This window comes from Balaenoptera acutorostrata, chromosome 17 (genome assembly GCF_949987535.1).
Source record: "Balaenoptera acutorostrata chromosome 17, mBalAcu1.1, whole genome shotgun sequence".
Taxonomy (NCBI): domain Eukaryota; kingdom Metazoa; phylum Chordata; class Mammalia; order Artiodactyla; family Balaenopteridae; genus Balaenoptera; species Balaenoptera acutorostrata.
Genome location: NC_080080.1, coordinates 54,507,845 through 54,530,220, shown reverse-complemented (window position 1 = coordinate 54,530,220; position 22,376 = coordinate 54,507,845). Strand labels below are relative to the sequence as shown.

The following is a 22,376-nucleotide window of genomic DNA, read 5'->3' as shown; positions in this document are numbered from 1 at the left end:
ACCAAAACCAGACAAAGATGTCACACAAAAAAGAAAACTACAGGCCAATATCACTGATGAACATAGATGCAAAAATCCTCAACAAAATGCTAGCAAACAGAATCCAACAGCACATTAAAAGGATCATACAACATGATCAAGTGGGGTTTATCCCAGGAATGCAAGGCTTCTTCAATATATGCAAATCATTCAATGTGATACACCATATTAACAAATTGAAGGAGAAAAACCATATGATCATCTCAATAGATGCAGAGAAAGCTTTCGACAAAATTCAACACCCATTTATGATAAAAACCATCCAGAAAGAAGGCAGAGAAGGAACTTACCTCAACATAACAAAGGCCATATATGACAAACCACAGCTAACATCGTTCTCAATGTTGAAAAACTGAAACCATTTCCACTAAGGTCAGGAACAAGACAAGGTTGCCCACTCTCACCACTATTATTCAACATAGTTTTCAAAGTTTTAGCCACAGCAATCAGAAAAGAAAAAGAAATAAAAGGAATCCAAACTGGAAAAGAAGAAGTAAAACTGTCACTGTTCGCAGATGGCAAGATACTATACATAGAGAATCCTAAAGTGCTACCAGAAAACTACTAGGGCTAATCAATGAATTTGTTAAAGTAGCAGGATACAAAATTAATGCACAGAAATCTCTTGCATTCCTATACACTAATGAGGAAAAATCTGAAAAATAAATTAAGGAAACACTCCCATTTACCATTGCAACAAAAAGAATAAAATACCTAGGAATAAACCTACCTAGGGAGATAAAAGACCTACCTAGGGAGATAAAAGACCTGTATGCAGAAAACTCTAAGACACTGATGAAGGAAATTAAAGATGATACCAACAGATGGAGAGATATACCATGTTCTTGGATTGGAAGAATCAACATTGTGAAAATGAATAAACTACCCAAAGCAATCAACAGATTCAATGCAATCCTTATCAAACTACCAATGGCATTTTTCAAAGAACTAGAACAAAAAATTTCACAATTTGTGGAAACACAAAAGACCCTGAATAGCGAAAGCAATCTTGAGAAAGAAAAATGGAGCTGGAGGAATCAGACTCCCTGACTTCAGACTATACTACAAAGCTACAGTAATCAAGACAGTATGGGACTGGCACAAAAACAGAAATATAGATCAATTGACCCAGATAGAAAACCCAGAGATAAACCCATGCACATATGGCCACCTTATTTTTGTCAAAGGAGGCAAGAGTATACAATGGAGAAAAGACAGCCTCTTCAATAAGTGGTTCTGGGAAAACTGGACAGCTACAAGGAAAAGAATGAAATTAGAACACTCCCTAACACCATACACAAAAATAAGCTCAAAATGGATTAAAGACCTAAATGTAAGGCCAGACACTATAAAACTCTTAGAGGAAAACATAGGCAGAACACTCTATGACATAAATCACAGCAAGATCCTTTTTGACCCACCTCCTAGAGAAATGGAAATAAAAACAAAAATTAACAAATGTAACCTAATGAAACTTAAAAGCTTTTGCACAGCAAAGGAAACCATAAACAAGATGAAAAGACAACTCTCAGACTGGGAGAATATATTTGCCGACGAAGCAACTGACAAAGGATTAGACTCCAAAATATACAAGCAGCTTATGCAGCTCAATATCAAAAAAACAAAAAACCCAATCCAAAAATGGGCAGAAGACCTAAAGAGACATTTCTCCAAAGAAGATATACATATTGCCTACAAACACATGAAAGGATGTTTAGCATCACTAATCGTTAGAGAAATGCAAATGAAAACTAAAATGAGGTATCACCTCACACCAGTAAGAATGGCCATCATCGAAAAATCTACAAGCAATAAATGCTGGAGAAGGTGTGGAGAAAAGGGAACCCTCTTGCACTGTTAGTGGGAATGTAAATTGATAAAGCCACTGTGGACAACAGTATGGATGTTCCTTAAAAACTAAAAATAGAACTACCATGTGACCCAGCAATCCCACTACTGGGCATATACCCTGAGAAAACCATAATTCAAAAGAGTCATGTACCACAATGTTCTTTGCAGCACTATTCACAATAGCCAGGACATAGAAGCAACTTATGTGTCCATCAACAGATGAATGGATAAATAAGATGTGGCACATATATACAATGAAATATTACTCACCCATAAAAAGAAATGAAATTGAGTTATTTGTAGTGAGGTGGATGGGCCTAGAGTCTGTCATACAGAGTAAAGTAAGTCAGAAAGAGAAAAACAAATACCGTATGCTAACACATATATATGGAATCTACAAAAAAAAAAAAAAAATGGTTCTGAAGAACCTAGGGGCAGGACAGGAGTAAAGACCCAGATGTAGAGAATGGACTTGAGGACAGAGAGAGGGGGAAGGGTAAGCTGGGACGAAGTGAGAGGGTGGCATGGACATATATACACTACCAAATGTAAAATAGATAGCTAGTGGGAAGCAGCTGCATAGCACAGGGAGACCAGCTCGGTGGGATGGGAGGGGTGAAGGGAGATGCAAGAGGGAGGGGATATGGGGATATATGGATATGTATAGCTTATTCACTTTGTTATACAGCAGAAACTAACACAACAATGTAAAGCAATTATACTCCAATAAAGATGTTAAAAAAAAAAAAAAAGAGTGTGAGTGTGCAGCTCTAAACAATCACTTTACCACTGCCTATTTCCCATTAACGTTTGAGGGAATCTGAGGAAATAGAATATAGATACATTGTAAAGTAGAATAAAAGTTGTAAATGTGTTCAAGATTTAAAATTTCAAATATAAACTCTTTGTGTTAAATATTCAAAACTGCTGTTTCAGTTTTCTAAAAAGTCAATTACTGGGCTTCCCTGGTGGTGCAGTGGTTGAGAGTCTGCCTGCCAATGCAGGGGACACGAGTTCGAGCCCTGGTCTGGGAGGATCCCACATGCTGTGGAGCAATTAGGTCCGTGAGCCACAATTACTGAGCCTGCGCGTCTGGAGCCTGGGCTCCGCAACAAGAAAGGCCGTGATAGTGAGAGGCCCGCGCACCGCGATGAAGAGTGGCCCCCACTTGCCGCAATTAGAGAAAGCCCTCGCACAGAAACGAAGACCCAACACAGCCATAAAATAATAAATAAATAAATTGTGAAAAAAATAAGAACTTAAAAAAAAAAAAAAAACAGTCCATTACTTGCCCTTTGCCACTGACCATGCCCCCAAATGACAAAAACGACATTTACAGGAATTAGCTTCCTCCTGGGCATTGCCTTAAACATCTACTTTATTATCATTTTTATTTCAATGGCCTAAGAACCAGATTGTCACAGAAAACTACCAGAGTGAAAGTTGCAAAGGTTCCTCCTTTAAAAGCGAAAATATATTAACTCATGAGCATAACAGCACCACTCTTGGCTTATAGCGGGGAATGGGGATCTTTTTTAATGTGAAAGACAAGTTTTTCCTACGAATACAATTCTAGGATACATAAAATACCTTGTAATGCTGAATATGACTCCTGGAAATGCCATTTTTGACATCTAATTTCAAATAGAGTTTGACACAGAAAGAAAAAAGAAGGGATTTTTATGAGAGAGAGAGAATCTGCAGGAAGAAAAAAAAAGACAAAAAAAAAAAAAAAAAAAAAGAATTGAGGGCGGGAGGGATACTGAGGAAAGCACATCAGGCATGAATCAGACTTGCCCCGTGGTGATTCATCTCCTTGAATCTCTTCCTCTTCCTTGGAAATCCAGCTTGATTTTACAGCTTATGACCTGAGCCAACTACAGCCATGGCATTTCTGCTAAAATCCAAACCATTAAGACAAAAGCAGCCTTGCCAAGATTATACAGATTTTGTTTGTGCATTTTATTTCATTTTTAACTTGACAAGTAAAATTGAGTTTATGATGGCAGAAAGTGAGACTTGGAGATCAAACAATTTAGGATGCTTAGCTATAACTTGTTCTTGTAAATATGCCTTAGCAGTCAGGATTGAACAAAAAATAAGCAGATTGGACAAGATAAGTTAAGCATAGACTGAGAAAAATAAAAATACAATTTTTTTCTCATGCACTTTTCAATTTCCAGAAGGCTGGTAAATTATTGAAGTATTTCTTAAAGGTATAAGACATGAGTAGAATCATTACTGTCATATCCACATTAATAATAGTTCAGGGCTTCCCTGGTGGCGCAGTGGTTGAGAATCTGCCTGCTAATGCAGGGGACACGGGTTCGAGCCCTGGTCTGGGAAGATCCCACATGCCACGGAGCAGCTGGGCCCGTGAGCCACAATTGCTGAGCCTGCGCGTCTGGAGCCTGTGCCCCGTGACGGGAGGGGCCGCGATAGAGAAAGGCCCGCGCACCGCGATGAAGAGCGGTCCCCGCACCGCGATGAAGAGTGGCCCCCGCTTGCCACAACTGGAGAAAGCCCTCGCACGAACCGAAGACCCAACACAGCCAAAAATAAATAAATAAATAAATAAATAAATAAATAAATAAATAAATAAGAAAATCCTTTAAAAAAAAAAAAATAATAGTTCATATTTTCTTCTTCCTATTAAACTCCACTGTCTGAAGTTATAATGTATTTTAAAAGAGTTTCAGAAAAAAAGGTAAAACACTTTAGCCACTATTCTCTCTCTATTTGGTCACATCTGAAAATATTGAGAATTAACACTGAGTGGATATTACTGTCCTATCAAGCAATAGCTATTTAATGCATCTAAAATGTCTATCACCATGTCTGATGCTTAGGTTAATATCAAATTAATGTATTAGAATCAGTAACTTCTCAACATTATTTAATTATTGTCATTATTTTGACTGTTATTATTTAATTTCAAAGATAGTTCCCAGGTCCTTAAGAAAGACAAGGCAAGAGGCTGGGAGAATATTTACATGTCAAAGTGACAGAGAATTTATCAATACAATTACAAGTTTTCTGAATAAATGCTCTAAGAAAAGAGAGGTCAGAGGACTATATCCAGGAAGAAATCTACCTATAGTTTAAGCAAGCTGGGCAGGATATTAAGGCCATCTTGATCACCACTAGACTGTGAGATTCCTGAGCATAACCAAAACTATTTCACTTCTAAATGCAAGTGCCTCTTACAGTTCCTGACACATAGATTCTAACTCAAGTTTTGGCAAATGAGCATATGAATGACTATGCTGTACTAGAATACTTATCTGTGTTATTTAGGATATTTAATATATCTAGACCTCAGTGTCCTGTAAAATTGGGATAACACTCTACATCTTATAGACTATTGTTAAGGTTAAATCAGATTATGCATGGAAAAGCACCAAGAATAGTGTTTCAATAACTAGAATGTTTCCTTCCCCAGGCATCATGTTTCATAAACAAAGTCTCAACAAAATTCTTAAAATGATATATTGTTTTGATTATCTTTTTTTTCTTTGCCTTGGCTGTTGGGAACTTCATTTGTGTTATCCAAACATGAATATTATTATATATACATTTGTATTCAACAAACATATTCTTTCCCCCCCCCCAGCTTTATTGAGGTATAATTGACATATTGTGCAAGCTTAAGGTATACAAGATGTTAATTTGACACACTTATATATTGCAAAATGATTACCACCATAGAGTTTTTTAACATGTCCATCATCAAATGAATGGATAAAGAAGATGTGGTATGTATATTCAATGAAATATTATTCAGCCATGAGAAAGAAGGAAATCTTGCCATTTGTGAAAACATGATAGACCTTGAGGGCATTATGCTAAGTGAAGTAAGTCAGAGAATGACAAATCCTGCATGGTATCACTTATATGTGGAATCTGAAAAAGCCAAACCCATAGAAACAGTAAAATGGTAGTTGGCTGGGGCTGGAGTTGAAAGAAACGGGGCTGGTCAAAGCGTATGAACTTTCAGTTGTAAGATAAATAAGCTGTGGAGATCTACCAACATGTTCTTAAAAATAATCAGCCATAAGGTACAACAATGATGACTCATGACAAATGTGTATGAAAGTAGCATAACCTTTAACTTGAGACTTCCAAACAAAAGTTTGGATAAGGTGTCATCATATCCCTTATCTGCAGAAGAAACCAAATCACAATGAAAATTATATGTACTGCTATTTCAGGAAAGTTTTGAGGTGAAATTTATAACTTGGATTTGGTGCTAGCCAGTAGGTTTTCTTTAAAATCCCTCAACTTAACATCATAGTTGAGTCTAACACCAGCAATATCAACTAAAGCATTAAACATTATGACTTAAACAATCTGTGACTGTGGAACAAAAATGGTTACTTTTGCTCTTACTGTTTCAGCAGTGGTCTCATTGTCTTCCTTTGTTTGCAGGGGTAGATATACAGCAGCACTGCTCTGGCTAGACAATGCTCGGTCTTCCATTAGACACTCACATGGAATAGGTCTCCACTTTGCATTTCAGAACTTGAGTTCAAACTTATTGTGTTCCATTAGACTGGTTGGAGGCAAAACAAACTCTCTCTGATGGGCTATGTATGCTATAGCAGGTTTTCTCCACCCTGCCATATGTAACGACTGTCAGGACAAATACATACATTTATCCAGAAAACCAGGAATAACAAGCCCTCTTCAATATGTTCTTTCAATTTTCCTAACATAAGAATAGTTATAAAGTAAAGGACCATTAAGTTGACCATCTGGGGAATATAAAATGACTTGCCTGTTGTACAGTGGTTAAACATAGAATTACCATATGACCCAGCAATACTCCTTTTAGGCATATACCCAAAGGAGATCAAAGCAGGAACTCTAACAAATGCTTGCGCACCAATGTTCATATTAGCACTATTCACAACAGCCAAGAGGTGGAAACAACCCAGATGTCTATCAATGGATGAATAGGTAAACAAAAAGTAGTATATAAATGCAATAAAGTATTACATAGTCATAAAAAAAGTGGAATCCTGATATGTTACAACATAGATAAACCTTGAAAACATTATGCTAAGTAAGATAAGCCAAACAATAAAGGACAAATATTGTATGATTCCACGTATATGAGGTACCTAGAATAGGGAAATTCATAGCAACAGGAAGTAGAAAAGCAGTCACTGGGGCTTGGTGGGTGGGGGCAGGGGAAGGAGGGAATGGAGAAGTATTGTTTAATGGGTACAGAGTTTCAGTTTGGTATGATAAAATTTTTTGGAAATGGTTAATGGTGATGTTTGCACAACATTGTGAATGTACTTAATGCCACTGAATTTTGGCATTAAAAATTGACTACAGTTCAAATCTTTAACCATGGTCATTTTTAAGTCTTTTGTCATTTACAGACAGTTCTGGGTGTACTCTGATGATTTTGCAAATGTGTTCCTATAAAAGAGTTTCATCTTCAAGAAATTCATGGAAAAGACTCTGACAAGTACAGGTTTCTGGTAACTGACTGTACTGCTGAACTGAATGAATAAGCATTTTCAGAACTCTAATGAAAAACTGATGAACTCATAAAACTGCTAACAAAAGATCAAGATGAAAAAAAAGAAATTAATTACATGGGACTGAGTGAACTGATGAGGATGAGTATAATTTTTGTGACTTTCTGTCTGAATTAAAAAAAAAAAATCCCACAAGGACTCAGAGGAAAAGAATATACAAATCAATTTTCACTGCAAAGTAAAGGAGCTGTTACAGTGGAGGATTACTGGACTGAATGTCAATATTATGACATAGTATAAGTGTGTTTCATGTTTGGTAATTGCAATCATTGTTGCTTTTGTTGTGGTCATCCATGTACAATGCTTGGTGTCAGTCTATCTATCTCTTGTAAAAATAAAATACAGTGTGTGTGTGTGGAAAAAAAAAAAAAAAGAAAAAGAAAAAGAAATGTAAACCAAACCACACATGTAATTCAAAATGTTTCAGCAGCCAAAGTAAAGTAAAAGAAATAGGGAAAATTAATTTTAATAATATATTTTCTTTAACTCAATACATTTCACAATAGTATCATTTCAATATGAAATTAATAATCAATGTGTAATAATATAAAAATACAAATGAGATATGTTATTTTCATACTAAAAGTGTGTATTTTATACTTAAAAAAAAAATTGACTACAGAAAGCTTAGAAAGGTAAATTTTATGTTATATATATATATATATATATATATATATATATATATATATTACAACAATAAAATAAATGAATAAACATTTAAAATGATTACTCCCCTGCAGTAGAGATACTCCATTCATCACGAGATTAAATTTCTTCCAGGCTGGGGAGGGTTGCATGGTGTCATAAAAAATAGCTCCAGACGTGGATTCAGAAGTCTTTCTCTGAAGCTTCAGCTCTGTCTCTTACTAGTGATTAAAATTTGAGCTAGCCCCTTAGGTCCCTTGCACATTAGTTTTTTCCAGTTACAGTATCCAACAGAGTTGTTGTGAGGACTTAAAATTAAAAGGAAATAATTCATATAAAGTGCTTTGTAAACAACAATTGTACAAGTGGATGAGGGAAATTTTTATTTTACATTCCTTTAAGGAGCTTGGTAATAATCTTATCACTAAAATGTACCTATTAATTCCTATTTAAATGCCCTAAATTATTGTTATTGTTGGTAAGACTCAAACTGTTTTTTTTTTAATTTTTCTCTATATAAATTATTGAATCATAAGTTTTTAGAATAAAAAGGAAATGCTGGATTTCTGAGGAAACTACATTTCTATTTACTTTTCTAACAATGAATGGGTCATTAAACCTTTCCATTTATATTATTTCTATACCATTTGTTTATTGTTCATTTAGCCTCAGTATACATACCTTAGGAAAAAAGGATAGCTATATTATATCTTGTCTGGGGAAAAAAAATGGTCCTACAAGTAGTACAAGTATTAAAAAATTAACTTTGCTTTTTGCTATCATCTTCCATTCCAAACCACTCAATCCATTATCAGTCTTTACATTGTCAAACATATAATGAGTTTGATACAGCATTATATCCAATTAGACATTATCTTGTAAAGCCCTTTGGATACATAATTACACTGAAAAATAAATATTTAAAAGTAACAAATGTATTGCTATTACATTATAAATTAATACCAAAATTGCTGTTGTCAACAACTAATTTTTTGTTTCCCTCCTTAGTGGTTATGTCTTTGACTATGATTACTACAGAGATGATTTCTACAATAGGTATGTAAATTTCTCATCCTTCTTTCCCTTTGATTTAAATTATATTTTAAGTGTTCCATACATTTCATTCACAGGTATTATTGATTAATAACATTTAAATAATATTTTATAGTAAAAAAAAAAGTCCCAATAAAATATAAGATAGCCAGATTTTTCTATTTTGATTGTACTTACTGAAATATAGTAGATCTTGGACTTTCAGAATTCAGAGGTGCTTAAGCCTAATATTTGGTTTCTAATGTTTGGATGATATTCTAAAGATTTAATTAACCCATATTATTTTCCAGATCTGTAGTTGACTTGGAATTCTTCAAGACTGAGAGATTTATAAATTCAGAAAATGAGTACAACCTTCTAAAATACATCTGCTTTCATACAACACATAGATTCTGTAAAAATTAAGGACAATTCTTGCTTTGCATAGCAGTGTGTGACCATAAAAGAAAACCATGCAGAGTGATGTTAATAATCAATGGGGGGAAATAGGATTTTTCCATGACCTTTAACAATTTTTTGTTAAAACATTAAAAACTCTCTTATGTTATAAATATACGTATTTACACATGTATACATATATGTAAATTCCCTATTCATATGTATAGGAAAATACAGTGAAACTAATAGCTATTTAGTACACTAATTTAAAATTTTAACACTGTAATGTAAAAATACTGAGAATTAGTGTGCTTCATTTCTTGTAAAAAAAGACTTGCCGAAAGTAATTTGAACAGCACTTGCCTTCTTCTTTTATTATGATATGGAGAAAACACCTCTTTTATCCCTTGGTGAATTGTCATACTCCTAAGACTGGATCAGCTTTGACATTTTATTAATGTTGTGAACTACCTCTGAGACTTCCCCCAGTGTGTGGTTCTTTTGCCAAGTGTCACTTCCTCTGGGAAATCTTCGTCCCTTTCCAGCACATCACAACCACTTTCCTCATTTATGTCAATATGTTTTAATTTCAACGTACAATTGCATATTTTAATATAACATCTTTAATTTCTGATATTTTCCTTTTAGATGTAATTTTATGTAAAGGCATGCATTTATCTCTGGCTTAAACCACTATTTTGCTTCATCTGTGGGCATTGTGCTTAAGGAAGTCAATTTATGATACCCTGTGGGAATTTTTTTTTTTTTTTTCAGGTGAACTGTATATCAAATAGCTTTGTGGATTTTGAAGGAACTTTTTGGCATTCAGGGCCATTTTTAGGCTGTGCAAAGCAATCCTTAGTGTTTTCTGAGGAGCATACTACTTAAAATTCATATAAACATATGGGATGTAATATATATATTTGGAATAAAAAAAATATGTTTTATTTTACTAAGTTCCTCTGCCTCCATCTCTAGAGTCTCTTGAATAGAAGAGTGTCCACATCCCTAGAGTCAGCTATTTCTCCTCTAATTCCATTTACATTTAATTTTAATTTTATTTCCAGTGTTACTTTTCAATTCTTTGTTGCACCAATCCCTTCTTTTGATTATCCATTTTTATAAAACTCCTTTTATAAAAGGAAACAATACAACTACACATTTGCTATCCATGTGTGAACAAACAGATGCACAGGGACAAATCACTGACAGACTTTGAAAGAGGTGATGTGATTGGCCACTGATCATCATGCGCATCTGTCATTTACTTAGTGATTTGTGGACTGAAAAGCTAGCAGCAAAGCTTGGATTTTACGAAATTACTCACAGTTAATATATGTGGTAACTGAAATTTGTTTTGTGCTGTTGGGGGACTGGTATTATTTAACTAAGCATTGGTAATTGAGATATTAGAGATATGCAAAACAAGGACTGACTGTGTGTAGATAGATCATTGGACCACACACACACACACACACACACACACACACACACACACACACACACACAAAATGAGGTAAATATTGTTTAAGCCTTTAATTGTAAATAAATTCATTCAAACAAACAAACAAAAATCCCAAGGCATAAAAATGCAAACTTAGAAAAACAGAATAGACATTTTAAATAGGGAAGAAACTTCATAATCCCTTGTAAGGGTCTTGTTCTCTCTGCTCCAGCCATGAGGGTCCTTTTTAAGTTCCACAAGAACACGGTGTTCCTTCCTGCCTGGGGACCTTCTTCTGATTGCTCCTTCTCCTCATACCTCACTCCACCATCTAGTTAACTTGACTTCATCCTTCAGATCTCAGCATGAACACCTCTCTCAGACTAAATGAGGTTCCCCTGTTCCCCTCTCAGCACCCGTTACTATTCCTTCACAGCACTGTTCCTGGTTTTTATTGCTATATTTCTCTCTGCAACAACAGTGTTTTGCTTATGTCCTTCCTTCCTCCAAAAGGGCAGGGAAGATGCTCAGTTTTGCTCATTGTATCCTCAGGCGCTATCATCAAGTCTCACACATAGTGGATACTCAATTTTTGTGATTAATTCATCTCCTTAGGTTTAGAGACATTTTGTTTTCTCCAAGGTCACATAGTTAATTAGTGGCAGAACTACAATCATAAACTAGGTTTCCATTTATACTCAACAACCAACTGTGTGGATATGCAAACAGAAGAGGAGCAATATTTATATAACAGGAAATAGCCTTATCTGCACGGAAGTTAGATCCACAACCATACCTTTATCACCACTATGTTCAAACTACTGAGTTAAGCAAATGATTTCTCTAGTCAACACTTTATGACCAAACATGACTTTTTAAGGATGGTTTTCTCAAATAATTTTTATAATTTCTATCAAATATAATATTTTATTTTAAATATTAAATAGCTCATAATAACTTCTTCTAACAATGTGAAGATCTGGCAGCATTAAAATAATCCCAGTTACTATGAAAGAAAGATAACATTTAGATATTCTTTATTTAAAAATTTTAGTTTTTGACAATTGTAAAAACATTTTCTGATATGCTTTTATGTTTCAGTATGCAGAACACTGTCTTCATTGCTATGAATAAAGTTTTCAATTAATATACATTGTCTTTTCGTCTGTTAATATGAAAATGTTTTTGCATTGTAGTCTCTAAAGTATTTTCTATCATGTGATTTCCTTCCACATTGAAAGAATTTCTACCTAAAATGGAGTAGATGGTAGGAGACCCAAGTTCTGGTAATTAACCTGTAACTTTGGGCAACTAGGCAGGTTTTCAGTTTTCTCATTTTTAAAATGAAGCCAAAATTTGCATTTGCATTTTATCAATAAAAAGCATTAGATAGATATAGACAGATGATAGATAGATAGATAGATAAATAGATAGATAGATAGGCAGATACATAGGCAGATTTTACATGCAAAAGAGCAAGAGCCTTAATCAGCAAATAATTACAGAGCCTGAAGCTTTCAGATGACACTCCACTACACAAAAAAGCTAACTCTGAACAATTTCCAAAATCATTTATTTGTCTTATATAAAATCTGTTTGGTTTATAATTGTGCAAAGATCAGTATGGGTGTATTGCTAACAGACTCTCTGAGCAGTCTGTGCCCTCATTAGTTTATTTTTCATTTTTTCACTTGGCTAAGAAAGACAGAAGCATCTGTCACTAGTAGAGGTAGTCAGGAGTTCCCTGTGAACATAGATCCCCAGGAAAGGAAAACAGAGTGGAGAGGCTGGAGAAGAGAAATAACTTACCAAGTCAGTGCTAACAGTTTTATCCACACTAATTCCACCTTAGTTACTCTCTGCTTGTAGTTATGGTTAATTTTTTTTTTCTCTTTTTACTAGTGGTGCAAACTTGGGCAACTTATTTAATACCACAAAAACTATTGTCTCATCTATGAAGTGAGCATGAAATTAATGCCTACCCCATAAGATTGTTCTGAGGATTAAATGAAGTAGCATATTTTTATGACCTGCATTATGCCTGGTATGTTTTTTGTGCTTAATCCATGTTAGCTACTAGCAACTGTTAACAGTAACCATTAACAGTGATGGAGAATATGTTTCTTATACTGTTATTCATGTAGCAGTGTCCCTATAACTGAGCAATACACTGGTTGCTCAGTTGTCCTTCCATAATAGTCCATTGTGACACCTCTGGATCATTCTGTTTGCATTGTTTTCCCTCCTCTTACCCCCCAGAACATTCTAGTTGGAGCTGAACACTCTTATCTGCAGAGAGAGACCATTCAGTTATTTCCATTAACTCCATGCTGCTTGGTTTTCTGTCAGGAAAACGGAAATCATATAGTTATGTTGAACAAGGAGAATTGTTTGTAAAAACTTTCTAACTATGTATTAAGGAACTGAAAAGGCAAAAACAAATAAACAACAACAATAAAACCCACAATGGTATGATGGAGTTAGCAAACTACAGGAAGCAGCTACCACCTCTAGGGTTGGGGAAACAGAGGAAAAGATGGGATTATCAAATATCACTGTAGAAAAGCGGATTTGCACAACTCACAATGTGAGTAGGAGGTTCTGCTTAGCTGCTTCTGCTGTATCTGAGCGCAGAGGGGGAACCCGTGGGGCTGGAACCCAGACCTCTAAGGAGGCAGTACCAACTGGTACCAGGGTCTCTGAGGAAGTGTGAAGACTGTTCTGCAAATGTTGCAAAATTACTCAAACTGGATTCAGTTGCTACTACTGGAATGAATTTTTGCTGCCAGGGTAAAGAAACAAGTCTAGAGTAACACTGACAAGAACAGGGACCCAAAACAAAAACAGGAAGCTAAACAGGAAGGGTCGAGTCCTCTCTTCCTCTTCCAGTGTTCTTCTCAGGTCCTTAATTGGCTGAGCCTAGCAAGGAGCCAGCTGGCTCCCACAGAAATGTGGTTTGCAGACTCCCAACCCCAGATGTGACTAAATGTCTCACATAAGCTGAGAGACAATATCTTAATAACTGACATTAATTTGCATCCTATTGTTAGACTACTTCTGCCAGGTTTGGGAATTCTAATGTAATTGGGGATTTTCAACCCTTAAACTCTTTCAGCTTAGAAAACTTCTCTACACAAAGTTCCATCTTAATGTGATTGTTTTGGTACATTTATCCAGCAGTAACTTTTCCAAAAACTAATTTAGTGTCTATCCATGGTTTCAGGGATCATGAAGAGTATCACTAAATAATAGAATTGAGTGGTTATTCTAAACTTTCATTTTTTATATTACACAAAGAATTGCCCAATAATTTACAGTATTCAGTGGCATTGTCTTTTAAAAGGTCAAGTGTGACTCTACATGAAGAACATCACATGTTATTAAAATGAAACATAAATATATATACTCTTCCAAGTAAAGTTTACGGAGAAGTATACCTAAAATTATATTGAACACCCCCAAGGAATGTTTTCAATTTCTGAGATATTAGCAGTTTTAATCCAACCTTTATTCAATAGTATCAGGAAAGGCACTGAGCCATTTATAACCTCCAGTAATGAGTAAACATGTATTGACAGAGAAAAAGAAATGCCAGAGCTGCTTTACCATATAAAAAACATATATATATATCAGTGATTCAAAATCTGTATTGTTCAGACCTGGATCCATTTTGACCTTGTGTAAATTAACATAAGAGAAGCTACCAGAGTTGAAGTTAATGAAAAAAACTCTGTCAAGTTGCACTTGTCTCAGATCATTGATTATAGAGCACAGTATATATTCATGAATACTGGAAAAACATATTAGCAAGAAGCAACGTCTGTTTCATTGTGCAAATTTAAATTACCATCTGGTAGAATGGGATTCCACCTAAAACATTTGGAAACCATAGCATGGCCCAGTTGACAAAGGGTGTGATTTGGAGTTAGAAGCAAGTTTCAGGCCTCAGTGTGCGTGTGTTGACTGGTTAAACTTGGGGGGAGTCATCTCATCCCTTTTTCACAGGTTTCGTTCATGGGCAAAATGACTTAGCAATACACACATTACAGAATTGTAAGAATTAAATAGGAGAATAATTTTATTGATTTATAACCTCACCATTGCTATTTAATTGTGTACACTTTTTAACTACCCAAAGCTGTATACAAGATATAGAAGACAGCAAAATTGTACAAAATATAAAGATTAAGATCAAAATATTGCCAAAAAAAGATCATTGACAATTTCAGTAAGCCCGTTAAAAGCATGTTCAAGAAGCATTTGGACAAGATTGGGGATGGAGCCCGATGTGGGGTGGGTGGTTGGCAGGGGTGGCTTCACTGAAAATCTTGGAACAGTTTAGTGAGAAAAAAAAGAAATGAGAATTACTCATTGACTGGTCTCAAGTGAAGTGTGCCTTTAAAAAGTATTTTTGGATTCAGTTGTAACCAAAAGCTTATTTGAAGTCAAGGTAGAAATTATAAACAGAATTCTGAGTAGTTCAAACAGTGTAGAAAACAGATATACTAATAGGCTAGAATCATTCATGTGGATTTCAAATATATCCTTTCTTAAAAATGAATAGGCACCTTAATTTGGTTTTATAGACTATGTTTATCAGAATTTAAGCATGCTGAAGACAGAAGGGTGCAAGGTTGAATCAAGACAGAGGTGGAAATCTTCTCTGGTTCTAGAGTTAATGATCTTCATTTATCTGCTAAAAGACCCCAGTGAGAACACGGCCCTGAATTTGTTGTCAGATTTTGGCTCTGGGCAGGCCTGTTATTTAACCCTAAGTCCAGACTACATTGTTTGGTTAGCATTTAACCACATAGGGACTGTAAGTTTGGATTCATAAATAAGGAAAATGAAAAACTCTTTTTTATGAGGGACATTTAGAAGAAAACAGGTAATTATTGCTTCTTAAATTACTATTTATCTAAATGAAATTTTAGTGTTCAGTGTAATATGCAAATATTACATTTTCAAATTTTTTTCACGAATTTTAAAATCACATTGGTTGACAGTGAAAAATAAGCATCAAGTCAAAAGTCCGTCAATCAAATAATGATTTATTAGACTGTGGTGTATCTACTGGAGAAAATGCACCACAGCAATTAAAATAAACATTAGGAAGACCATTTAGCAAACTTGAGAAACGTTTTTAATATAAACCAAAGAGAATTAGCCAGGATACATGACTGTATATATATTATGTTTTCAATTATGTGAAAAATATGGATGCTTGTGGAAAAAAATATTAGAGAATGACAGTAGTTGTTTTAGGGTGAGAGATTGGAAGTTGTTTTTTTCCCATGTATTTTTTTCTGAAAATACATGTAAATGTTGCTTTATTATTGTTAAAGTTTAATAATATTAAACTTTTAGTAAAAACAAGAATTCAAAATTATATTCATTTTATATGTCAATATGCCATTAAATTGTCTTTGTCCAAAAAACAACTTACTAAAATAACTAATATCCTTATTATTTCTAGAGACAAGGTATGTCTATTTTTATCAAGTAAATCAATATTAAAATTGTTTACCAGTTTTTAGCTTTTGCTTGATAATGAAATTATACATGAAATAATGATAATGATATTATTAAAGAAAAAAAAAATCCAAACAAGAAATGGGGACATGAAAAGTAGAAATGTTTATTCAATAAAATAGACCCTCAAACTTCCTCAATTGGTTGTTTTTATTAAAATCTGACTACATTTATGTTATTTACTGTTTGAAAGTAGGTCTTTTAAAGTTTTTATTTTAAAATAGACCTTAGGGAAGGGAGAATTATGTGTTTGACTTCATTATAAATCATTATCTATTTGACCTGTAAATATTATGGTAAAAACAGTATTCTAACAATATTAGGGAAAATGAAGGACCATTACAGAAAAGGAAAGGGAACATAATTCTGGGAGTGGAAGAACAAAAAACCAAGAGGAAGGAAGAAAATTTAAGCTTTTAACTGACCTTGGAGATTTGGATTCCATTTAATTCTATTGTATGGAAATTTTTGTTGGACTATTTTCTTTGATTTGCTATAGACAGGATTCTGATGAGAAAGCCAATGCTTGTGTCTCCTTCACAGGCTGCCTTTCACCTACTTCCTTCTGTATTTAGAAGAGCCCCTACATCTCATCTTGCAATCCCAGAAAACTGACCCCTTCCCATCCTTATCTTGTTATGTTTTTATGCTTTAGGACAATACCCAGTCTTCCTTCTTTTTATTTCTGGTAAACTCAACTTTGCCCAGTGAAAATTAACAAACACCCCAACTCCATTAAAATCTAAAATTATGTTCTCACATGAAATGCCCATTTAGCTTTGTTTGTATATTACAATATCACTTTTTAAAAATTAAGTTCCGATGCCGCATATCTTCCCAACACAGTGACAGAATGAATTGGTAAAACCTGATTCCACGGTGATAAAGGAGTCATGTTTCTTTGAAGCAACACATCAAAATATTCAGAGAACAAGGGCTACTTCCTATAGGAATTTACAACAAAGAACCCAACACACACTGAGCATTTTACTAAAATGTACATCCTATAGTAAAAGTATGTCACAAATACAGTGAACAAATGCAGCTCTCTTTTCTCCACAGGAGAGCAGGCCTGGCCAACACTGGAAGCTTTGTAATCCCTGTTTGGGGGGAAGCAATAGAAATATTGATAAACATTGCAGTTAAAATATTATTGAATTTTATTGTAATTGAAGTAGCAGTGACTATGGTGACTTTACTTGGCCTGCATTTCCAGTATAGTATTCTTACATCATTATATATTTTAGTTGTGCTTTAGAAATTTTCTTAACCCAGTGTATAGATTAGTTTATTTAATGAACCTGCTAAATTGCATTTTCAAGTCCTGGGGAAATTGTTCCTCCAAAAGCGCTTGCCGTTCATCTCAAGCAGCAACTTCTACCCTGGGAGAGATCAGTCAATTGTCATATTTCTTTTCGCTCAATAGCTTTGGGTGTTGTAGCTCATGAAAAGTGCCTTAGTATCTTGGTTCACTGACTTAAACTGCTCTGTGATTTCAACTTATAAATAAGTAATGTAGACTTTGTTTTGTGATTGAAATGAGGGGCAGGCTTAGTTGACCCTTCTGATTTTCCAGCCCTTAGTGGTATGAATGAGATTTACAACCCTTTTCAGCCTCATCCTGTCTATATCTTTTGAAGTAAACTATAATGTGTTGACATCAATGACCTGCTCTTTGCTGGCAGTTCTTTGGCTCTAATGGACTTTGCTTATGCGCAGAAGATGACACCTCTCTTGAATTCTGTCTCATTTCATTTATTTTCCTTTCCAGACATCTCTTAGTATTTCCCTAGCATGTTTCCAAATCATTTTTGGACAGTTTAGCTCTCTAATGTAGAAGACATTCCTAGTACTAAGTTCTGCTTTAAAGGTGTTTTATATACAACTTTTCTTCTCCATAGTGTCATAGTTTTCAATGTTTATGAATGAATATTTGGAAACCAGCCTATCTTGTTATTATATTTCATATACTATTTTCCAAAAAGAGGTGATCACATTTCCATCTGTATGTGTAAATGAGATGTAATTTTATGAAATAACCTATTATAAAAGGTTTTAGATATTTTAAAATTTAAAACTGTTCTAGTTTTCTCATTTCTGTCTTTCCCATTATTTTTATTGACTGTTTTAAAGCAGTTATGAGAATGTAATCCATATAATGGTGTCACAGTAAACTACATAATAATCATCATTCTAAGTCAATAACACGATTTTCTTTATAGTGGACAAAGTAATAATACCTCTGGTTCACTGGCAAATAGAATATATATATCATACTTTTTTCTCTGACCCTTTTATTCTGCTCAAATGTGCTAAGTCACACAAAAATTTGTTATGTGTATGCAGTATAAATAATATGAAACTTTGAATCTATTAATTATATATTTATATAAATGAGTAAATATTCTTATACTTTTGATTCCTTTCACTGTTTAATGGAAATGCCTTGGTTGTAGTGAATACAATTTCTCACTTTTTAGCAGAAGCTTCAAAGAATTTTACTGGTATTCTTTTTTTTAGAGAATTTTTTAATAGCTAACTACAAATATCTCTAGTCTCAATTTGCATGTCTATCAAATGGTCAGAATAGTAAAAAGTTATCCTGATAAATATTTCCCACCAGTTCTTTAGTCAACAAAGGTTTGTCCTCATGCTACCGGCATTTCATTCAAACTCAGCCTCCTTTTTTTCTGTAGTCAGCTGAGCCTTTCATTACTTAAGGAAGTCCTTACAGAGAGGTAAGGAACAATATTGATTTGTCTCTTATAGCTGCCCTCTTTAAACTAGATATACTCCTTTTTTTTTTTTTTTCCTTCTGAGCTGTTTTCTGATCATACAGTAATTTTCTTTTCTTTGTCCCTGATTCTGCATGGTCTATTCCTCCATTCACACTTATGTGCTAATAAGTATCTGATGTGTTAAAGGAAGATTTCTGTTCCTAAAATGGATAAATCTGTTAAATCAAGCAAAGAAATATACTTGGGAATGAAGGTCGACATAATTTCAACATATTGAAAAGCTCCTTGTTCTCTCATACCTTAAAAATGAGTTCATATTAAGGGTCAGATTCTAATGCCCAGAAAGCATAGACTATATTAGCATCCTGTTTCTTTAGTGAAAAATGAATCTTCTTGAGGACAACAATGATAACAAAAGCATTTACTGACATTTTTTACAAGGCCATTCTCTTAATCGTCTCACACATTTGATAGAACACTTAGGCATAAACCAATTCTCAGCCACGTTTGTATTTTGTGAAGGTTATTTGATTACCATGGGCGTGTGCCTCCACCTCCCCGCGCAGTAATTCCACTGAAGCGTCCCAGAGTGGCTGTAACAACAACTCGCAGGGGGAAAGGAGTCTTTTCCATGAAAGGGGGATCAAGATCTACTGTCAGTGGATCTTCTTCATCAGGCTCTAAATGTAAGTATCTTCTTTATTTTTTTTTTTCTCTTTATAGAAGGGTGGGGATACTTATCACTGCATGAATGTCTATATTCAATAAATTAATCAATGATTATGGAGCATTTGCTGTGTACAATGTATGAGAGGAATGTAAAATGGATAAGAAATGGTCTCTGCTTTCCACTACACTACACTGCAGTAGAAAACTGTTTTATTAGAGCAAATAACATGCTCTTGGCCCACCTAGCTTGTGACATATTGAAGTCTTGAAATATAACATGTTGCTTTTAATGAAGAAAAAAATTCACTTCAAAATAGAGTGCATATAGTATCTTTTCAGGGAAACAGCGTGCAAATTCAATGCATGTTTCGAATATTTGAGCACTGGGATAATTAAGATAGGCATAGTAGATAGGTTAAAAGGGTAACTTTCCATACTATTCTAAATCATGAGAATTATGTGTCTGAAAACATGTAATGTCATAAAAAATAATATTTATATGATTTCACATTAATTAATAAAAAGTAGAGATACAAACTTCCCAACTAAACACATTGCTAAATTTTTATATGGACAGATTCAGAAAACTCTAATTTATTAGTAGAATATTATTCCTAAGGAAAGGATAGCAAAATTTCTTGCATTTCTTGAGATTACATTCTACGGAGAAGAGACAGACAAGAGCAAGCAAAGTAAAATCTGAGGTGTTACACAGTAGATCATCACTATGTCAAAGAATAAAGTAGAATAAAGCACTGTATTTCATGGGATGGTATATGACTGCCTCTCAGATGAGGTGGCATTTCAGCAGAGGCCTCATGGAAGTAAGAGAGTGAGAGGGTGGGCTTGAAGCTATCAAGGGTAGAGTGTCTGGGTAGAGTGAATGGTCAGTGCAGAGATCTTACATTGGAACAAGAAACCAGTGCAGCAGAGGGAGAAAGAGGAAATTACGCAGGAAATAAGGTAGAGGGAAGGCGAGTTCCAGGGAAGCTTGTCAGGCCATTGTAGGGATTTTATAGTTACTCTGCATCTCAATCTTTCAAGACAAATAAGGCAAACACCGTTATTCCAATGTCACTGATGAGTAAGCACAGAGAAGTTCACATAGTTAGTAAATGGTAGGGCCAACACTAGAACCCATGTTTTTTCATTTTCATCCCTATATGCTATCTACTCTAGAACATTGCCTTTTGTCTTAGTCCCATCAGAAATACTAAGAGAGAACGCTCTTGAAATACTTTGTTTTTACATGAGAATGTGCAAGAAGTAGTTATCGGAAGCACTAATGTTTCCGGTAACTAAGTTTTGTGCACTCAGAATTTGACTTAGCTAATATAACCTAAATAGCAAATTACATAGATTTACAGTTCCCTATGTACTGACTTATCCATTTATCTAATTACTCTATGAATAAAAATGTGAATTCCCTTTTTGAGTCTTAGTAATAAAAGAAAATGAGTTTCTGCAACAATCTCTAAACAATCTTATATGCTCTCTGAGTATTGTCAAAAGCAAAGAAGTTTCTTGAATTTGGTTCTTGCTGCGGAAAATTGAACATTGAATTGCCTGCTAGGTTTATAGAGGATGTTTTTACCCTAGTAGTGTTAACTTAATTTCAAATAGAAATATCTTAAGCATCTGTGGATTCTTTGCCCTGTAGTCACTTTTAAAACAATGTTTACCAATGGGAACATTATTGATATTTTGGCCATGGCAATTCTACATTGTGTAAGAGTATTCCGAGCTTTGCCGAACATTTAGCATCCCTGATCTCCAAACCTGAAAGGCCAACAGCACTCCTCAGTCTTTGTAACAACCATGCGTACCCTTATACATTTCTAAATCTTCCTTAAGGAGATGGTATCACCCTGGTTTAGAACCAATGGATGGTGGCCATTCTTGGGCAAGAGCAATTTCGTATAACTCAGCCACTTGATTGCCATAAAACACAGTGATGCAGAGAAGAGTGGTATTTTACAATGGTTATTTTGATGTAAATATCTTAATATTCAAATGCTTAAGCTGCATTTGGCCATTTTATTTTTGATTTCTAGTTTTCTTGGGTCATGGAGAGAGAATGGGAATTATAAAATCTTTTTTAAGGATCTTATTAAGAATTTCTCTTGCTTTCATAATAATGAGATTTTGTAAGTGGAAAATAGGATATATTTTCTGCTTTTAGTATAATACTATGTGTTTGTTTTACCTTGTTGATTGTATCATCCAATCCTCTGTAGAATTTGTTCTTTTGTGGCAAATTGATATGTCAAATTCTGAAAGTGATTGTTTAAAAATCCTCTACCAGATAGTGACTTTATAAAGTTTTTCTTTTCTTCAGGTTTTATTTTATATCCCACATTGCTTGGATGGTTTTTATATGATGTTTTATAATAATAAGAGGAGAAAAATAATAGCTAACTTTTGTTGGTGTTTGTTCTATGATAACTATTGTTTTAAACATATATTTTTTTATAT

General features: G+C 34.4%; 1 protein-coding gene across 6 annotated transcripts in view; it reads left to right on the top strand.

The window, feature by feature from the left end:
- The window catches only part of RALYL (RALY RNA binding protein like), an 816,695-nt gene that overhangs the window by 676,885 nt on the left and 117,434 nt on the right, over positions 1-22,376 (top strand). For all 6 annotated transcript variants that reach the window (XM_007180154.2, XM_057532504.1, XM_007180151.2 and 3 more), the window contains 2 exons: positions 9,096-9,143; positions 19,755-19,918. In XM_007180154.2, the coding sequence (XP_007180216.1) occupies positions 9,096-9,143; positions 19,755-19,918 (212 nt within the window). The remainder of the gene's footprint in view (positions 1-9,095; positions 9,144-19,754; positions 19,919-22,376) is intronic.